The 19,996-nt window shown below is 42.0% G+C and overlaps 1 protein-coding gene across 1 annotated transcript; it reads left to right on the top strand.

Moving 5' to 3' along the window:
• The first annotated feature begins 70 nt into the window (after window positions 1-70).
• On the top strand, window positions 71-15,204 carry LOC129829045 (nuclear prelamin A recognition factor-like). Its single transcript, XM_055890487.1, has 11 exons — window positions 71-554; window positions 2,023-2,094; window positions 2,304-2,513; window positions 3,000-3,132; window positions 4,617-4,751; window positions 5,334-5,452; window positions 5,612-5,741; window positions 10,700-10,772; window positions 12,654-12,791; window positions 12,984-13,141; window positions 13,491-15,204. Exons 2-11 carry the CDS (start codon window positions 2,038-2,040, stop codon window positions 13,745-13,747), a joined length of 1,410 nt encoding a protein of 469 aa, XP_055746462.1. The 5' UTR covers window positions 71-554; window positions 2,023-2,037; the 3' UTR covers window positions 13,748-15,204.
• The last annotated feature ends 4,792 nt before the right edge of the window (window positions 15,205-19,996 follow it).

Below are 19,996 nucleotides of genomic sequence, written 5' to 3'. Positions count from 1 at the left end.
CATGAGCTACAGTTTATCCCCCCCATGATAAAAATGTAGAGGAAACAATATTTCTAACAACTTTTCTCTGATATTTTAATAACACAAACCCATAGGAGAAAAAACGCATCTCAATCATATTTGATTTTAAGTATCTTACAGTACTAGAATATAGTCATTGATTTACAACAAAAGTGGGAAAAAAACGTTTTCACATTGCGCGTGACGCACCCAAAGGGAACCGGGTTTTACGCATGCGCCCTTGATTGACCGGGGCTCAATGGAGTCACTCATGTTCTTTTATAGTTCAATGGTTACGAATTCTGATGTCAAGCCGTCTGGAAAACCGGTCTGGAACCCCCGACTAATTTCTACATCAGACGGTCTTGTGACAGAAACCGTCGCATATTGTCCATTATAGCCTTTCAGTGGTATCGTAATCGCTTCAGATATTGTTGAGTAAACATTGCCACATATTACCCTGGCTCAAACTCCCCCTTTCTCCTTTACGAAACAGCTTGAAAGGTGTCTGAAGTCATTTGTATAAAGGCAGACTAGTAGAAAACGTCCAACGGGTGAGTGAGTGAGTGAGTGCGTGCGTGCGTGCGTGCGTGCAGTGATGTAATAAATACGGAAAAATCGGATGTCATTGAGTTCAAGAATGGCCAAGAACATGAAAGACACAAAACATGACAAGATAATTCGTTATAATAATGGACTTTAGATAAGCTTTTCTTGTTATTTAGTATTTTAAGAGACTCAATTAAAACAAATTATATCAAAAACACTTTAAAGCAGGGGGTTGATTTTTTTTTTTTTAGATATAGTTTTGTGGATATAACGTTGACCAAAATCATGATATTCTACATTTCAAAGAGTTCAGAGTAACAATAAAGTGACCAGTTTTACTCCTCCATATCTCTCAAATCGAATAGTGGGCGAACATCTGTAAAACAAATGTGTCCGTGTTTCAGGTTCATCATTGGAGAATGTTTCATCAATTTCTGTTAACATTGACACCATTGTTTTGGAGGGGTACATATTGTGTAAAAAATATTTAGGTGCACCTCTCTTATCTTATTAGAAATACCACATTTGAAGGGACAAAGCCAAGACTTTTGACATTGAGTGTTTGTTTTTCCACACAGTTGGTAAATTAAATGTTCATCTCCTTACATGTGGATTCGTGTACAAGAAGAGAGAGAGCTGGATAAACAAACCGAGATACACCCTCAGCCTTTGTTAATAGAACAATTCTTAACTAATACATTTAATGGCTGATGACCCTGGTATAGGCATCGTAGGTTATCTGAGACATGCCAGACATTGCACATTTGTTGCCAAGAAAGGAATGTTTTTCTCCCTCCAATTACTGTTTAGAGATTTAAAACTAACAGAAAGCATAATCATAGTTAATTAACCCTTACCAGGATATAAATAGCTAAATAAATTGCTGTTTATATTGGGTCCTGGTAATAGGCCTATATGTTCTAACAGAGGCTTCAGCCTTTATTTAGCATTTATTATATCAATTATGATGATGAATGATGTATAATAATAATCTATGATTATTTTTGTCTTTATTTACTGTATACTATGTATCCCCATTTTGAATACAGAGGACACACACAGATGATTTGAGGTTTGGGTCCATTCTTTGGATCTCCGTCAACATGGTAGTTAACATGTCATAGCCTATACAAATAAAGCTTCATTGCCTGACTATTGACACATTTGGTGCAATTATGTATACTTTGTTGTGATATGGAAGCTGTTTCGTCGGCAGTTTACCATCTTTATTATATGCTGCTGTTGAGATAAGAAGAATGATCCTGATTGGTTAGGACAGGGTTAATGATGTAGAAGTTGGGTGGAGTTGAGTCACACACCCACACACAAATACTAGCATTTTAGTTTGGATCGTAGAGTAGTTGGCACGACAGTTGTCCAAGGAAAATGTGTAGAAGTGTTGTGAAGATCCCAGGTCTATTCCAGAGTTGGATGGCTTACTGATCCTGTGTTTGTGTGAAATCCAACCCACAGCCATTTCACAGAAAAATGTCAGAAGAGAACATTGGAAGACGCAAGGAGAAGTGTGAGAATTGCACTAAACAGGTAAGCCCATGGGATGTTTGTGGTTTCACTGTGCAGTGTGCGAGTGTCTCTGCAACTGAAATTGCCCATCCAGTCGTTTCTGACCTAGTTGTTTGAGGTCATTACTTTTTGCATGTTATAGTCAAACATCATATTTTGTGTCCAATTCTAACATTGATTAATTTATTGATTTGTTGGTTGATAATGATTTGTTGGTTGATAATTTCCAGTGCAACAAGAAGCAGAGGGATGAAGACATTAGCTCCCTTCCGGAGGAAGATGTAGCCAACGGAGAGGTCCCTGCCTCCTCCCATCTCCTCAAGCAGCAGGTGTTGCTGAGTGCCTGTCTGTCCTGTGAGGGCTGTGTGTCCGAGGAGGAGAGCCTAAAGATCTCCCAACAGAACCTGGAGGAGGTGGCCCGCGTCCTGGGCCTCAACAAGGTACTAATGGACCACTGACCAGGCTACCTGGGTCATATCCAATAGGCACCAAATGGAAGAAAATTGACTGAAACAGGGAGGGACTATTTAAACTTATCTAATAACAACTGATGTTTTCCCTTTTTCGTTTCAAAAGGTTTTGCTGAGGTGGTCACTAATGAATACAAACCTGGACACCTCACATGATTATCCTCCCTAAGCACTTGTGGAGATCTGAGAGGCTTAATGATGTCTGTGCTTCAATAGTAGCTAAAGAGACAAGGGTATATACTGTCTGAGAGGAAAGAGGAACAATTGTGTTATCTTTGCTGTACTTAGTTTCCAGATGACCTCATGCCAGATTTTTTTTAATGTGTGTTATTGCTGGTCTCTTTGCCTGGCATGCAGACTGATTGTTTGGGGCATTCAGTGTTGATGCCAGGTAAATGGTCTCTCTCTTCTCGGCCGACGTTTGACATGTCCCTCTCCCTCTTTTTGTCATTGCAGAAGTGTGATGTGTCCAAACACCAGGTCCTGGTGGTGTCAGTGTGTCCCCAGTCTCTGCCTTTCTTCGCTGTCAAGTACGGTCTGGACATTCCTGAGGCCACACGCAAGCTCTGTGGCTTCCTCAAGAGCCTGGGTAAGTGAGCGTGTACAGTATCTATGTCTCTGTGCTGACTGGGGATTCCAGACAAGCCCTGTAGTTTCCTCAAAGATCTTTGTGTGGGTGTGTGCGTATGGTGATATACAGTGGGGCAAAAAAGTATTTAGTCAGCCACCAATTGTGCAAGTTCTCCCCCTTAAAAAGATGAGAGAGGCCTGTAATTTTCATCATAGGTAAACTTCAACTATGACAGACAAAATGAGAAAAAAAATCCAGAAAATCACATTGTAGGATTTTTAATGAATTTATTTGCAAATTATGGTGGAAAATAAGTATTTGGTCAATAACAAAAGTTTCTCAATACTTTGTTATATACCCTTTGTTGGCAATGACAGAGGTCAAACGTTTTCTGTAAGTCTTCACAAGGTTTTCACACACTGTTGCTGGTATTTTGGCCCATTCCTCCATGCAGATCTCCTCTAGAGCAGTGATGTTTTGGGGCTGTTGCTGGGCAACACGGACTTTCAACTCCCTCCAAAGATTTTCTATGGGGTTGAGATCTGGAGACTGGCTAGGCCACTCCAGGACCTTGAAATGCTTCTTACGAAGCCACTCCTTCGTTGCCCGGGCGGTGTGTTTGGGATCATTGTCATGCTGAAAGACCCAGCCACGTTTCATCTTCAATGCCCTTGCTGATGGTAGGCTTTGTTACTTTGGTTCCAGCTCTCTGCAGGTCATTCACTAGGTCTCCCCGTGTGGTTCTGGGATTTTTGCTCACCGTTCTTGTGATCATTTTGACCCCACGGGGTGAGATCTTGCGTGGAGCCCCAGATCGAGGGAGATTATCAGCGGTCTTGTATGTCTTCCATTTCCTAATAATTGCTCCCACAGTTGATTTCTTCAAACCAAGCTGCTTACCTATTGCAGATTCAGTCTTCCCAGCCTGGTGCAGGTCTACAATTTTGTTTCTGGTGTCCTTTGACAGCTCTTTGGTCTTGGCCATAGTGGAGTTTGGAGTGTGACTGTTTGAGGTTGTGGACAGGTGTCTTTTATACTGATAACAAGTTCAAACAGGTGCCATTAATACAGGTAACGAGTGGAGGACAGAGGAGCCTCTTAAAGAAGAAGTTACAGGTCTGTGAGAGCCAGAAATCTTGCTTGTTTGTAGGTGACCAAATACTTATTTTCCACCATAATTTGCAAGTAAATTCATTAAAAATCCTACAATGTGATTTTCTGGATTTTTTTCCCTCATTTTGTCTGTCATAGTTGAAGTGTACCTATGATGAAAATTACATGCCTCTCATCTTTGTAAGTGGGAGAACTTGCACAATTGGTGGCTGACTAAATACTTTTTTGCCCCACTGTATACGTATATAGAGAGAGAGAGAGTGTGTGTGTGTGATTAGTAGAGCACAGCGTGTGTATGTGAAATAAAAGTGCGGTACATTCATTGGCATCTACCGTAACAGATGAATCATTCTCTTCCCTTCTCTCTCACCCTCCCTTTCTGTCTGTAGGAGTGCAGTATGTGTTTGATACTACTCTAGCAGCAGGCTTCAGTATTCTGGAGAGCCAGAGAGACTTTGTCCAGAGGTACAGCAGGAGGCACCATGATAGCCAGGCCCTACCCATGTTCACCTCCTCCTGTCCAGGTAATATTTACACAATCTCCTTGTTCCTCCCCCTCTTTCCCTCTGCACACACACACACACACACACACACACACACACACAGACACACACACACACACACACACACACACACACACACCACAACCTTAGTATAAAATATTAAGCAGCTTTGTTGTGTTTCAGTTGAACAATTGTGTGTGCTGTTTGAGGGATGTGTGGCATTATTAAGGTAAGGGTATTAAGGGTTGGACCTAGCTCCCATTTGAAAGTAGAGATAGCAGAGCCGGGCTGGGAGGGAGAGATACAGACACAGCCTCACACCACTCCCTTCCCTGGAGATAGGCCTTTCAGGAGGGGAGTCGCCCTCCCTCTTCTGCTCTCTCATTCAAATCAAATTGTATTTGTCACATGCACCGAATACAACGGGTGTAGGCCTTACCGTGAAATGCTTACTTACGCTCTCTCATGTACTCGTTCTCCTCATGTTCTCTTTTTTTTCTGTTTGTCTTGCTCGCTCTACATCTTTCTCTGACCCCATCCCTTTAGATAATAAAACCATAAGCTTAGGACTCATGTCAATTTCATTATTCCACTTCTGTTCAGGGTGGATCCGGTACGCTGAGCGTGTTCTGGGCAGTCTGGTCATTCCTCACATCTGTACGGCCAGGTCTCCTCAACAGATCATGGGCTGTCTGGTCAAAGACTATTTTGCCAAACAACAGGTCAGTGCTATTTGTGTGTTGTAACAACCCACCCCGTACAATTAAATGAAACTCATGAGAACATGTGAATATTGATTGATGCCACACTATTCATGTGTTTTAATCATGTTACTCATCTCACACAGCAGGTGAATAGTGGTGTCTGCTTTGTGTTTGTAGAAGCTGAGCCCAGACAAGCTTTACCATATTATGGTGGCTCCATGCTTTGATAAGAAACTGGAGGCAGTGCGAGAGGAGTTCTACAACAGTCTCCTGGAGAGCAGAGATGTGGACTGTGTCCTCACATCAGGTACTATGCTCTCATTACTTCTACCTTTACACCCCTTGACTTTTTCCACATTTTCTGGGATTAAAATGGATTTGTCTTTTTTTTTGTCAGTCTACACAAAATACTCTGTCAAAGTGGAAGAAAAATTCAAACTCTTTGTAAAAAAATTATGACAAATAAAACACTAATGTGCATTCGGAAAGTATTCAGACCCCTTGACTTTTTCCACATTTTATTACGTTACAGCCTTATTCTAAAATTGATTAAATAACACACAATACCCCATAATGACAATGCGAAAACAGGTTTTTAAAAATGTTTGCAAATGTAGCAAATACTAAAAACATAAATACCTTATTTACATAAGTATTCAGACCCTTAGCTCATTTTCGAGTCTCATAGCAAAGGTACATCCTCTTTCCATTTATCACCCTTGATTTGTTTTGAAATCTTGATTGTAGTCCACCTGTGATGAAATCAATTGATGGACATGATTTGGAAAGGCACACACCTGTCTAATAAGGTCCCACAGTTGACAGTGCTGCAAGCCATGAGGTCGAAGGAATTGTCCGTAGATCTCTGAGACAGGATTGTGTCGAGGCGCATATCTGGGGAGGGGTACCAAAACATTTCTGCAGCATTCCACCAATCAGGCCTTTATGGTAGAGTGGCCAGAAGCCACTTCTCAGTAAAAGGCACATGACAGCTCGCTTGGAGTTTGCCAAAAGGCACCTTAAGACTCTCAGACCATGAGAAACGAGATTCTCTGGTCTGATGAAACCAAGATTGAACTCTTTGTCTTGAATGCCAAGCAGAAACCTGGAGTAAACCTGGCACCATCCCTATGGTGAAGCATGGTTGTGGCAGCATCATGCTGTGGGGATGTTTTTCAGCGACAGGGACTGGGAGACTAGTCCGGATCGAGGGAAAGATGAACGGAGCAAAGTACAGAGAGATCCTTGATGAAAACCTGCTGCAGTGTGCTCAGGACCTCAGACTGGGGCGAAGATTCAGCTTCCAACAGGACAACGAAGGAGTGGCTTCGGGACAAGTCTCTGAATGTCTTTGAGTGGCCCAGCCAGAGCCTGGACTTGAACCCGATCGAACATCTCTGGAGAGACCTGAAAATAGATGTGCAGGGACGCTCCACATCCAACCTGACAGATCTTGAGAGGATCTGTAGAGAAGAATGGGAGAAACTCCCCAAATACAGATGTGCCAAGCTTGTAGCGTCATGCCCAAGAAGACTCGAGGCTGTAATCGTTGCCAAAGGTGCTTCAACAAAGTACTGCGTAAAGGGTCTAAATCATATTTTTGTTTTTGCTTTGTCATTATGGGGTATTGTGTGTAGATTGAGGGAATAAAAACCCAATTTAATCCATTTTAGAATAAGGCTGTAATGTAAAAGAAAAAGTGGAATAATTCAAAGGGACTGAAATCTTTTTGAAATCCCTGTACCTTGATTACATAAGTATTCAACCCCCTGACTCAATACATGTTAGTCACCTTTGGCAGTGATTACAGCTGCAAGTCTTTCTGGGTAAGTCTCTAAGAGCTTTGCACACATGGATTGTACAATATTGGCGCATTGTTCTTTTAAAAATTCTTTAAGCTCTGTCAAATTGGTTGTTCATCATTCCTATAAAGCCATGTTCATGTCTTGCCATAGATTTTCAAGCCAATTTAAGTCATAACTGTGAACATTTCCAGTCTATATATGGCATTGTGTTTTGGTTATTGTAAAGGAAAATGTGTATCCCAGTGTCTGTTGGAAAGCAGACTGAACCAGGTTTTCCTCTAGGATTTTGCCTGTGCTTATTCTGTTTATTTATATCCCCAAAAAACTCCCTAGTCCTTGCCGATGACAAGCAGACCCATAACATGATGCAGCCACAACCATGCTTGAAAATATGAGGAGTGCTACTCGGTGATGTGTTGTGTGGATTTGCCCCAAACATAACGTTTTGTATTCAGGATGTCACGCTCGCTATCCTCAAACTCCCTGTCATAAAACAACCAAGGCGCAGCGTGCATGTCGTTCCACATCTTTTAATAGGAGTGAAGAACCTAACCAACAAAACAAACAGGTAAACCGCAAAGAACGTGACGCAACCGAGGTGCACACAAACACACGCAAAATAATAATTACCCACACATTAGGTGGGAAAAAAGGCTGCCTAAGTCTGATTCTCGATTGACAACGATTGACATCTGTCCCTGATTGAGAACCATACCCGGCCAAAACAGAAATACAGAAACCTAGAATGCCCACCCCACATCACACCCTGACCTAACCAAATAGAGAAATAAAACGGCTCTCTAAGGTCAGGGCGTGACACAGGACATAAAGTTAAATTCTTTGCCACATTTTTTGAAGTTTTACTTTCGTGCCTTATTGCAAACAGGATGCATGTTTTGGAATATATTTTATTCTGGACAGGCTTTCTTCTTTTCATCCTCGTTTTTTTCCCATCACAGCCATTAAACTGGCCTCTTTGGCCTCATGGTGAAGTCCCTGAGCGGTTTCCTTGCTCTCCAGCAACCGAGTTAGGAAGTACACAGTCACTACAATGTATCTTTGTAGTGACGGTTTATTAATACACCATCCAAAGTGTAATTAATAACTTCACCATGCTCAAAGCGATATTCAATGTCTGCTTTTTTGTATTTTTACCCATCTACCAATAGGTGCTTTTCTTTGCGACCCATTGGAAAACCTCCCTGTTCTTTGTGGTTGAATGTTTCGAATTCAATGCTCGACTGAGTCACCTTACAAATAATGCGGGGTACAGAGATGAGGTAGTCATTCATCAATGATGTTCAACACTATTATTGCACACGGAGTTCTTGCAACTTATTATGTGACTTTTTAAGTACGTTTTTACTCCTGAACTTATTTAGGCTTTCCATAACAAAGGGCTTACTCATTGACTCAAGACATTTCAGCTTTTCATGTGTAATTAATCCCCCCCCCCCAAAAAAATAACTTTCATTCCACTTTGACATTATGAGGTTTGTGTGTCGATCAGTGACGCAACATTCAGGCTGTAATACAACAAAATGTGGAATAAGTCAAATGTTTTGAATACTTTCTGAAGGCACTGCATAAATAAAATGTTATTTGTCACATGTGCCGTATACAACAGGTATTACCTTACCGTGAAATGCTTACTTACAAGCCCTTAACCAACAATGCCGTTTTAAGAAAATACCCCCAAAAAAGTAAGAAATAAGAATAACAAATTATTAAAGAGCAGCAGTAAATAACAATAGCGGGGCTATATACAGGGGGTACCGGGACAGAGTCAATGTGCGGGGGCACCGGTGTCGAGGTAATTGAGGTAATATGTACATGTAGGTAGAGTTATTAAAGTGACTATGCATAGATAATAACAGAGAGTAGCAGCAGCGTAGAAGAGGGTGTGGGGGTGGGGGCAATGCAAATAGTCTGGGTTGCCATTTGATGTTCAGGAGTCTTTTGGCTTGGGGGTAGAAGCTGTTTAGAAGCCTCTTGGACCTAGACTTGGCACTCCGGTACCTCTTGCTGTGCGGTAGCAGAGAGAACCGTCTATGACTAAGGTGGCTGGAGACTTTGACAATTTTTAGGGCCTTCCTCTGACACTGCCTGGTATAGAGGTCCTGGATGGCAGGAAGTTTGGCCCCGGTGATGTACTGGGCCGTACACGCCCTGCGGTCAGAGGCCGAGCAATTGCCATACCAGGCAGTGATGCAACCCGTCAAGATGCTCTCGATGGTGCAGCTGTAAAACCTTTTGAGGATCTGAGGACCCATGCCAAATCTTTTCAGTCTTCCAAGGGGATATAGGTTTTGTCATACCCTCTTCACAAGTGTCTTGGTGTGCTTGGACCATGTTAGTTTGTTGGTGATGTGGACGCCAAGGAACTTGAAGCTCTCAACCTGCTCCACTACAGCCCCGTCGATGAGAATGGCGGCGGGCTCGGTCCTCCTTTTCCTTTAGTCCACAATCATCTCTTTTGTCTTGATCACGTTGAGGGAGAGGTTGTTGTCCTGGCACCATACAGTCAGGTCTCTGACCTCCTCCCTATAGGCTCTCTCATCGTTGTCGGTGATCAGACCTACCACTGTTGTCATCAGCAAACTTAATGGTGGTGTTTGAGTTGTGCCTGGCCATGCAGTCATGAGTGAACAGGGAGTACAGGAGGGGACTGAGCATGCAGCCCTGAGGGGCCCCCGTGTTGAGGATAAGCATGGCGGATGTGTTGTTACCTACACTTACCACCTGGGGGGCGGCCCGTCAGGAAGTCCAGGATCCAGTTACAGAGGGAAGTGTTTAGTCCCAGGGTCCTTAGCTTAGTGATGAGCTTTGAGGGCACTATGGTGTTGAACGCTGAGCTGTAGTCAATGAATAGCATTTTCACGTAGGTGTTCCTTTTGTCCGGTTGGGAAAGGGAAGTGTTGAGTACAATAGAGATTGTGCCATCTGTGGATCTGTTGGTGCGGTATGCAAATTGGAGTGGGTATAGGGTTTCTGGGATAATGGTGTTGATGTGAGCCATGACCAGCCTTTCAATGCATTTCATGGCTACAGTGGTGAGTGCTACGGGTCGGTTGTCATTTAGGCAGGTGACCTTAGTCCCTGAGCCCAAGAACCCTTGTTGGTCTGCTTGAAACATGTTGGTATTACAGACTCAGACAGGGAGAGGTATATCTATCTGCTTTACCTCTTTCTTTCTCTCTCTCTCTCTCTTTTCATCAACTATTTTCTTCCTTTCATCATTTCCAGCCTCCTCCTCTCACAAGATGCCTCGACGCCAGCTATTCTTTCAATTCCCTGTCTCCAATACCTAGACCCACTTCATTACCCCCTCTCTATCCCCAGAAATTGAGAAACATCAGACAGTGAGGGAGGTCATTTGTGTTTCTACTGTAAACCTGTAGGTTTTATAATTTGTCCATTGTTTAATGTAAGACTGTAAATCCGTGTGTGTGTGTTCCAGGGGAGGTGTTCCACATGATGGAGCAGATGAAGGTGTCATTAGCAGACCTAGACTCCGTCCCTCTAGACCACGTGTGAGTGTTTCACTTTTCCCTGGCCTCTTATCAGGAAGTTTGTGTCCGTGCTCAATGTGGGGCTCGTTGCTCAGTGAAGCGGTGATGTGTGTGTGTGTCCTTCCTCCTAATCAATTCAATCAAATCAAGCTTATTTTATACAGCACATTTCAAACATGGAATGCAACGCAATGTGCTTTAAAAGAATCAACAAATAAATGAATGAAAGCTGAAATGTTTTACTACACAACAAACATAAAACAAAAGAAAGACACAAACTGAACTAAAAAGCACCCTAAGGAAAAGCGACGCTAAAAATATGTGATTTTAAGATCTCTTTTAAATATGTCCACAGCTTCAGCCCTCCTCAGGCTATTCCAGAGGCTGGGGACATAATAACTAAAGGCTGCCTCTCCATGCCTCTTTGTCCTAGGCTTTGTGATAGTTCATCTGGCACTGGCCTTTTAACTGAGGAACCTACTGGGTACATAACTTAAAAGCATGTCTGACATGTATTGGGGTGCACAATCGTGGATTGATTTATAAACCAATAGAAGAATCTTAAAATGAATTCTAAAACTCACAGGCAGCCAGTGCAGAGACCTTAAAACCGGTGTAATGTTTGCTCTCTGTCTGGTCTTGGTCAGTACCCGTGCTGCAGAATTCTGTATGTTTTCAGAGGACCAATGGCTTTCTTGGGTAGACCAGGCAGGAGAGCATTACAGTAGTCAAGCCTGCTTGTAATGAAAGCATTGGTGAGTCTCTCTGTATCAGCCTGAGAGAGAAATGGCTGTACCATGGCACTGTGGTAAAAGCTCTTGTGGTCACATTCCTAATGTGGGATTCAAAATTGAGTTCAGAATATAAAATAACACTTAGGTTTTTTACCTGGTGTTTTATCTTTATTGCCCATTAATTAAACTATGCGTTTAGAGCGCGGGCTCCCGAGTGACACAGAGGTCTAAGGCACGGCATCTCGGTGCAAGAGGCGTCACTACAGTCCCTGATTCGATTCCAGGCTGTATTACGTCCGGCCGTGATTGGGAGTCCCATGGGCCTGCGCACAATTGGCCCAGCGTCATCTGGGTTTGGCCGGGATAGGTCGTCATTGTAAATAAGAATTTGTTTCTTAACTGACTTGCTTAGTGAAATAAAAAAAATATTATCTCTCTGTGCTTTGGCTCCAACAATAATTACCTCGGTCTTGATTTAGCTGGAGGAAGTATTTAAATCACTAATACAGTCTAATCGTTTATCCACGGAGCTAAAATCCTCTGGGGACACAGACATGTAAAGCTGTGTATTGTGTGCGTAGCAGTGAAAATCAATGCTGTGCTTTCTGATAATGCTGCCAAGGGGTAACATATATAAACTGAACAGTACGGGACTCAAAATCTAACCTTGGAACGCCACATGTGATATGTATTCTCTCTGAGTTATGTTCACCAAGGGTGACAAACTCTCAACCGGTTAAATAGTTCCAAACCAATTTAGAACTGGACTGGAGAGGCCAATCCACCTCTCCAGTCTGTCCAGAAGGACATCTCATGGTCAACAGTGTCTAATGCAGTACTTAAATCTAAGAGTACAAGGACAGAGAGAGAAATACTGTTGGCACTTAACTCTTTTAGCTATTTGAAAACCAATTTCTCCAGAAATTTGCTCAAGAATGGAAGGTTGGAGATTGGCTGAAAATTGCTAACAACTGAATAATATATATATTTGTTTCTTTGTTAGCACTTCTGTTTAGTTATTTTATGATATGATATGGTACGTTTTTACTTGTATTGAAAGCGCTAAACAAATAGTTTATTATTATTATGCGTGTGTCTGTGAGTGTATTTCTGTGTGTTAGGTTCAGTGACTCAGAGTGTGTCACGTTCTTCTTCGTCTCCATGTTAGCCTGAGTGATGCTGGGGATCCAGCCTTGGTGAGACACCAGGGCAGAGGATCGGAGGGCTTCCTGGAACACATCTTCAAATATGCTGCTTCTGAACTGTTTAGTCTGGATGTAGAGGAGATCACATACAAGACTCTCAGGTAAGTTCGGAGGAGGGGAGAGAAGGATGACTGGGACAGAGAGAGAAATTGAAGACCTTGAACTGAGAAAGCTGGAGAGGGAAGGATGAGAGCAGAGAGGGGTAGGAAAGGGGGTAGAGGAAGCAGGCTGTAAAAGAGGACGTGAGTTTAAATATCCGTCTCATTCTGTCTCCCCTCCCTTCCTCCCTCTAGGAACCGTGACTTTCAGGAGGTGTGTCTGGAGCGGGATGGGGAGGTGCTGCTGCAGTTTGCATCCGTCTACGGCTTCAGGAACATCCAGACCCTGGTCCACCGCATGAGGAAAGGACACGTCCCCTACCAATTGGTGGAAGTGCTATCCTGCCCCGGAGGTAACCCATTGGCCCAGCCACCTGTCAGTCACATCTACTTCCTAGTTCTGGTTTGGTTTTGGGTTAATGTGACGAGGCAATTGTGAAAACCTGTGTTAGAAATTCTTGCACAAATCGTTTTTTACAATTGAGTAACCCCAGACTAGGCTGCTATTGAACTTAAATCCACCGGTGCAAGTGTAAAAAATTTAACTGAGGAAGCTGAATTCATGTAGAAACTACACTAGTAATTTAGTGTGATCTTTATTGTCCCAATGAATGTTGACCCTTCATTCTCCCATCTTCTCTCTCTCTCATCTCTACCTCCCCCTCTTCTATTCTCTCCCCCATCTCCCCTCTCTCTCCCCAGGTTGTGTGAGTGGTCGTGGGCAGGCGCAGGGAGAGACAGGAGGTCGGGTGGACAAAGCCTTGGTTCAGCAGATGGAGGAGGCCTACAGCAGTCTACCAGTCAGGCTGCCTGACACCAACCCTGGGCTGCACATTCTCTACCAAGACTGGCTGGAGGGACAGGACTCAACGCACGCCAACACACTCCTACACACACAGTACCAGCAGAGCCCCAGCCAGACACGGACACACACAAAGCCCCCGCACATACAGTGGTGAGACACACACACAGAAAACTCCAACACACCTCAACATCCAAAAGCCCAATATGAGTGGTATCAGGACACTGACCCTTTCTCTTCTAAGGACCATTACAATGCTTCCCATAGGTACCATTGTATAGGCGGGGAGGGCCAGAGGACCTGGATGTTGCTTTTGTGGTCCTTTGCACCCTGCCTAAAGAATAATCTATGGAAAAGACTGGACCAGTATATCCCAGAAAGACTTGATTCTGGACTTACTTCAATACGCCACAAGGTGGTGCTGTTGTTCCATCTGTTTCACTGCTCTAGACTGCTGTGGAGGCTGGTCCACTGTGCTCTCACACCATGGAGGGGGAAACGAAGATATGGGAAAAGGACGCTAGTGCCAAATATGTGGGCTAGATTCCAGAGAGAATCAATTAGGTGACGGAGCACAACATTTAATCCAGAGGGACACATTTGCAGGATGGACAACATTTCATCTGCCAGCCAAAGGAGCAGTAACCCTGGGAGGAATAATCTTCGATCCAAGGGGATGAAGCTGGAAAACTATCACACAAATGTGTCCTGTTAACATGTACTGAATGTTAAGCCTGTAAGAAGATCTAGATGCCTTAGTAGTATTGCATTTCAGAGGGGTAAAAATATCCCAAATCTTCAACATAAAACCAGGTGTACTTGTTTCAACTGTGAAATGTACATGTTGTTTTGTCTCCTGTGATTCCAAAATGATCAATCAATCAATTGATTGAAAATGATAGATCTTCTCACTAATAATGCTGATAGTGCTGTTGTGACTGCCATTTGCATTGCGTGTGTTCATCCATGTAATAATCACTGCAATCAATTTGGTAAACAGCTGTGGGATAGGGATGGAGAAATATAACCACTCTCAAATTAATAGACAAAGCTTTTGATACTTTTTCATTTATTTGTATTTTTTTTAACCTTTATTTATACCGTTTTTTTCTCATTGAGATAACATCTCTTTTTCAAGAGAGACCTGAAAAGAGACTTACCATTTATGATTTAAAAATTATAGTTTTAACCATAACAAATCAAATGTTATTTGCCAAATGTTTTGTAAACAACAGGTGTAGACAAACAGTGAAATGCTTTCTTGCATGTCCTTTTCCAACAATACAGAGTTAAAGATATAAAACATAGAATTAGTGACCCGAGGAATGAATACACAGTAAATAACAATGAATGTTTTGTTGATATTTACATTGTTTGCAAACAAATGAATAAAACAAGCTCATATTTAGGGTTCTGATGGGGTACGACAGTTGATATAAGCATGAGGCATTTATAAGTTATATTTTTCAATAGTTATTGGGTATACATCAATCATTTACAAGCCTAAAAATGAATGTACCAATCGCAGATTGGCCCTTTTAAGGTTATTGTTTTATTTGACCATATAGTGTCAGTGTCATACTGATGAACATTAAAACAATTCCAACCTGGAAATCAGTCTGATTTGAATTCATTCTGAAATGGGACTGAAAATATATCCGTTAACCCCTCGCTCTCTTTCTTTCTCTCTAGAATGCTATAGACTCTAGATCCTAGAATTTTGAAAATGTGTGGAAAACACATCAAATCATCCACCTCTGTTCTGACAAAAAATAAAGTGATGCAAAGGTTGCATTTTAGTACTGCAGGCTAGGGCTCTTTCACCTCTGTAAACTATAGTTGCAAGTTTTAGTGTCACAAGTACAGTTTAATGCCTTTCTTGCAAACTCAAAACCCAACAATGCAATAATTTATAACAATGTATTACTAGAAGAAAAACACGAGAAATAAGAATAGGAAATATGAAAAAATAAAATATGGAAATATGAAACACAAAGTAAGTAATTAAGCATTCTATATACAGGAAATATTTAAAAATCAGATCCAATACCATATTTGCATGTACAGGGATACTGGAGTGATGGAGGTAGATATGTATAGGGGTAAGGGGACAGGGATACTGGAGTGATGGAGGTAGATATGTATAGGGGTAAGGGGACAGGGATACTGGAGTGATGGAGGTAGATATGTATAGTGGTAAGGGGACAGGGATACTGGAGTGATGGAGGTAGATATGTATAGGGGTAAGGGGACAGGGATACTGGAGTGATGGAGGTAGATATGTATAGGGGGAAGGGGACAGGGATACTGGAGTGATGGAGGTAGATATGTATAGGGGGAAGGGGACAGGGATACTGGAGTGATGGAGGTAGATATGTATAGGGGTAAGGGGACAGGGATACTGGAGTGATGAAGGTAGATATGTATAGGGGTAAGGGGACAGGGATACTGGAGTGATGGAGGTAGATATGTATAGGGGTAAGGGGACAGGGATACTGGAGTGATGGAGGTAGATATGTATAGGGGTAAGGGGACAGGGATACTGGAGTGATGGAGGTAGATATGTATAGTGGTAAGGGTACTAGGCTGCAGGATATAAGATTAACAGAGTAGCATTGCATGTGAGTGGGGTGTAGACCAGTATAAAATGTATGTGCATATTATATGTGAGTGAGCAAATGATGGAGTGAGTGTTTGTGTTGGAGTGACGATGTCTGTGAGTGTGTATATATTGAAATAAAAATGCAACCAGAGGATGGCAGTAAACTTCTAAATAGAATGCTGCTGTGGCTGGATATTGGAGCAGGGCCCAGATCTTCCCTCTTTCTTGTACAGTGTGTATTCCATCTTGGGAATCAGGAAAGTCTGGTTTATTTTATTTTCCATTCAAACTGTAAACAGATTTGACCATATATATAAGTCAATGTTTGCTTTGCCTGTTTGTTGCTTTGTCTCAGCAGTGTATAATACATATTGTTTCAGATGAGTTTGTCATGAGCTTTTGTTTTCATTGACTACACTAAAGCTTGTTGTGTTTTCTTTTTTATTGATGCAGTAGTAGTTAAGATGGGGAGAAGTCTGTCTATAATAAAGCGATGCTCTGCCTTCTCAACAACACTATCAACAGGACAGGTCCTACAGGCCCTAGTTTTGTCGCACCTTGACTACTGTTCAGTCGAGTGGTCAGATGGCACAAAAAAGGACTTGCAATTGGCTCAGAACAGGGCAGCTTGGATGTACACAGAGAGCTAATATTAATAATATGCATGTCAATCTCTCCTGGCTGAAAGTGGAGGAGAGATTTACTTCGTCACTACTTTTATTTGTGAGAGGTATTGACATGTTGAATGCACAGTGCTGTCTGTCTAAACTACTGGCACACAGCTCGGACACCCATGCATACCCCACAAGACATGCCACAATAGGTATCTTCACAGTCCCCAAGTCCAGAACAGACTATGGGAGGCACACAGTACTACATAGAGCCATGACTACATGGAACTCTATTCCACATCAAGTAACTGACACAAGCAGTAAAATTTGATTTAAATCAACAGATTAAAAAAAAAAAACTTTATGGAACAGCGGGGACTGTGATGCAACACAGACATTGGCACAGACGCAGGCACACACACTCACACAAACACAATAACATACGCACTATACATACACATGGATTTAGTACTGTAGATATGTGGTAGTGGTGGAGTAGGGGCCTGAAGGCACACCGTGTGTTGTGAAATCTGTGAGTATTGTAATGTTTATAAAATTGTATAAACTGCCTTAATTTTGCTGGACCCCAGGCAGAGTAGCTGCTGCTTTGGCAGGAACTGATGGGGATCCATAATAAATACCAATACAAATACAGCCCCTACAAACATGTAATTGGGTATGTTGATTGACGGCAACAAAAAGTCTAGTGCAAACAGGAAAAAACTATTCAGGCTCAGTGCCCATGTTAAAACCTGTCAGATCAGAGAGAGACATCGTGACAGTGTAATACTGTTGACATTTGATTTGTTTCCGATACCTCCTCCAATGAGATCCATACATTTGCAGATTGCCTCTGTAAAGAGTAAGGGAAAGTTAAAAGGGGAATATCCACTCTCTCCACCCACTCACTTTTCCCACAGTTATAACCTGGGACACTGCATTATATGGATTTATTGGACAGAAGAACCTCCAGAGGCTGTGAGCTTGTAAGTGCATTATACCTACTATTTAGATCATTGTGTGATCGTGTGATTGTGTGTGTGTGTGTGTGTGTGTGTGTCAGGATTTATTAGTCACCTGACCTCGAGGTGACATCTCATGGTTACGCTCAGGGTCTCTTTCTCAGAATGACCTTTAGAGTCTGTGTTTGATGGTGAATTCAGCTGAACTGTGGGTGTTTCTTTGGCACTGAGGCTGAGGAGAGAGGAAACTGCATAAACTTGAAAATATTTTGGTGTACTTGTCACATTCCTGACCTTGTTTTCCTTTTGTATAGTTGTGTTTAGTGGGTCAGGACGTGAGCTGGGTGGGCAGTCTGTGTTTGTTCTATGTTAAGTGTCAGGTTTAATTGACCTTGTATGGCTCTCAATCAGAGGCAGGTGTTGTACGTTTTCCTCTGATTGAGAACCATATATAGGGAGGTTGTTTCACATTGTTTGTTGTGGGTGGTTGTCTCCTGTGTCCGTATATGTTACCACACGGGACTGTATCGTTTGTTTGTAGTCGTGTACCTGTTAGTGCGTTCTTCGTTATATGTAAGTTCACATGTTTTAGGTCAGTCTACGTTCGTTTGTTGTTTTGTAATTTTCCAAGTGTTTTTCGTGTTCGTCTTTGGCTTCAGTTAATAAATCATTATGTCATCATACCTCGCTGCACATTGGTCTTCCGATCCCTCTCTCCTCTCCTCGTCCGAGTAGGAGGAAGAGCTAGAGATTCGTTACAGTACACTAGGGCTGACACAATTAGAAATCCCTGATCACGCTTGTAGGCGATGTCATGGCAATGTTGGCTAGCTAAGCTCATGCGCAGAAACACATCATCGGGTCTAACGTTGTCACCCGCCGAACTGCGGGACACATGAAAATGTGTCAGTTTGTCACTTTCATGACCTGGCCTCCACAATCACCCGGCCTCAACTCAATTGAGATGGTTTGGGATGAGTTGGACCGTAGAGTGACGTAAAAGCAGCCAACAAGTGCTCAACATATGTGGGAACTCCTTCAAAACTTTTGGAAAATCATTCCAGGTGAAGCTGGTTGAGAGAATGCCCATTGTGCAAAGCTGTCATCAAAGCAAAGGGTGGCTACTTTGACGAATCTAAAATCTATAATATATTTTGATTTGTTTAACACTTTTGGTTACTACATGATTCCATGTGTTATTTCATAGTTTTGATGTCTTCAGTATTATTCTACAATGTAGAAAATAGTACAAATAAATAAAAACCCTTGAATGAGTAGGTATGTTCTAACTTTTGACTGGTACTGTATATATATTCCACTTTAACATGACAGAGCATTTAGTTTTACAATTAAATCAATTTTACTCCCACTTTGTAACACAATAAAATGTGAAGAAATCCAAGGGGTATGAATACTTTTGCAAGGCACTGTACATATACTCTTTAAGTTATTCATGTGTTGTGGTCTTTTTTTCTCTGTGCTTTAAGACAGATACACTCACTGGCAAAATGCTTCTGTTGCTTCTGTGTCTGGTTTTGGGAACTCCACAAGGACAAGGTAAATTTCAAACTGCAAACTTAGGTGAAATGATGTTTGTTTTGGTACAATACAATACAATATAATACAGCATTGTTATATATGATAATGAACATGTGAATGTCCACTTTTATCATTGTGTATATATATGAGCATATGTATCATACTGATATCATCCATTGATATCCTTTTTGTTTTCCAGGGGTTCATGTAACGTGTGACAATGCATCGCTTTCAAAAGACCAGCATCTGACACTGTGCTGTACACTGGATTACACTGCCATACAAACTCTCAACCATGGGACAAATGACACAACATGTGTTACTGAGTGGTATGTATGGAAGTGTTCAGATATTGTAAAACTGAATTGTACTGAAGACTGTCACGTGGAAGAAACGGAAGCACCGTCACGAAAATACTATTATACGAAAGGAATTGTTACAAAAGCTGATGAGGGTAAATACACTTTTTCTATTGGCACAAACTGTGGGACTGGTTCAGGGACAACAAGCTTTTTCAATGTTCCAGTTACTGGTGAGTACAATGCTAAAGTACAAAGCACTACATCAACTACTCCTGTGTCAATTCACTGTCCGGTAGGATATGCTATGCTTTACCGGACAGTGACCAGTCTATATTGACTAGGGTTAAATGGGCCCTGAGTTTTTCCCGATCATATAATATGACCAGGAAA

The sequence above is a fragment of the Salvelinus fontinalis genome, chromosome 30 (genome assembly GCF_029448725.1).
Source record: "Salvelinus fontinalis isolate EN_2023a chromosome 30, ASM2944872v1, whole genome shotgun sequence".
NCBI lineage: Eukaryota > Metazoa > Chordata > Actinopteri > Salmoniformes > Salmonidae > Salvelinus > Salvelinus fontinalis.
Note: the sequence above shows the minus strand (reverse complement) of the source record. Positions and strands in the feature narration are given on the sequence as shown.

What these genes read in the sequence shown, in the direction of transcription:
- LOC129829045 (XM_055890487.1), top strand. Translation starts at nt 2,038, where the DNA reads ATGTCAGAAGAGAACATTGGAAGACGCAAGGAGAAGTGTGAGAATTGC. An exon ending in ACTATTTTGCCAAACAACAG is followed by an intron (nt 5,453 to 5,611) that starts GTCAGTGCTATT and finishes TTGTGTTTGTAG; the next exon opens with AAGCTGAGCCCAGACAAGCT. An exon ending in ATCACATACAAGACTCTCAG is followed by an intron (nt 12,792 to 12,983) that starts GTAAGTTCGGAG and finishes TCCTCCCTCTAG; the next exon opens with GAACCGTGACTTTCAGGAGG.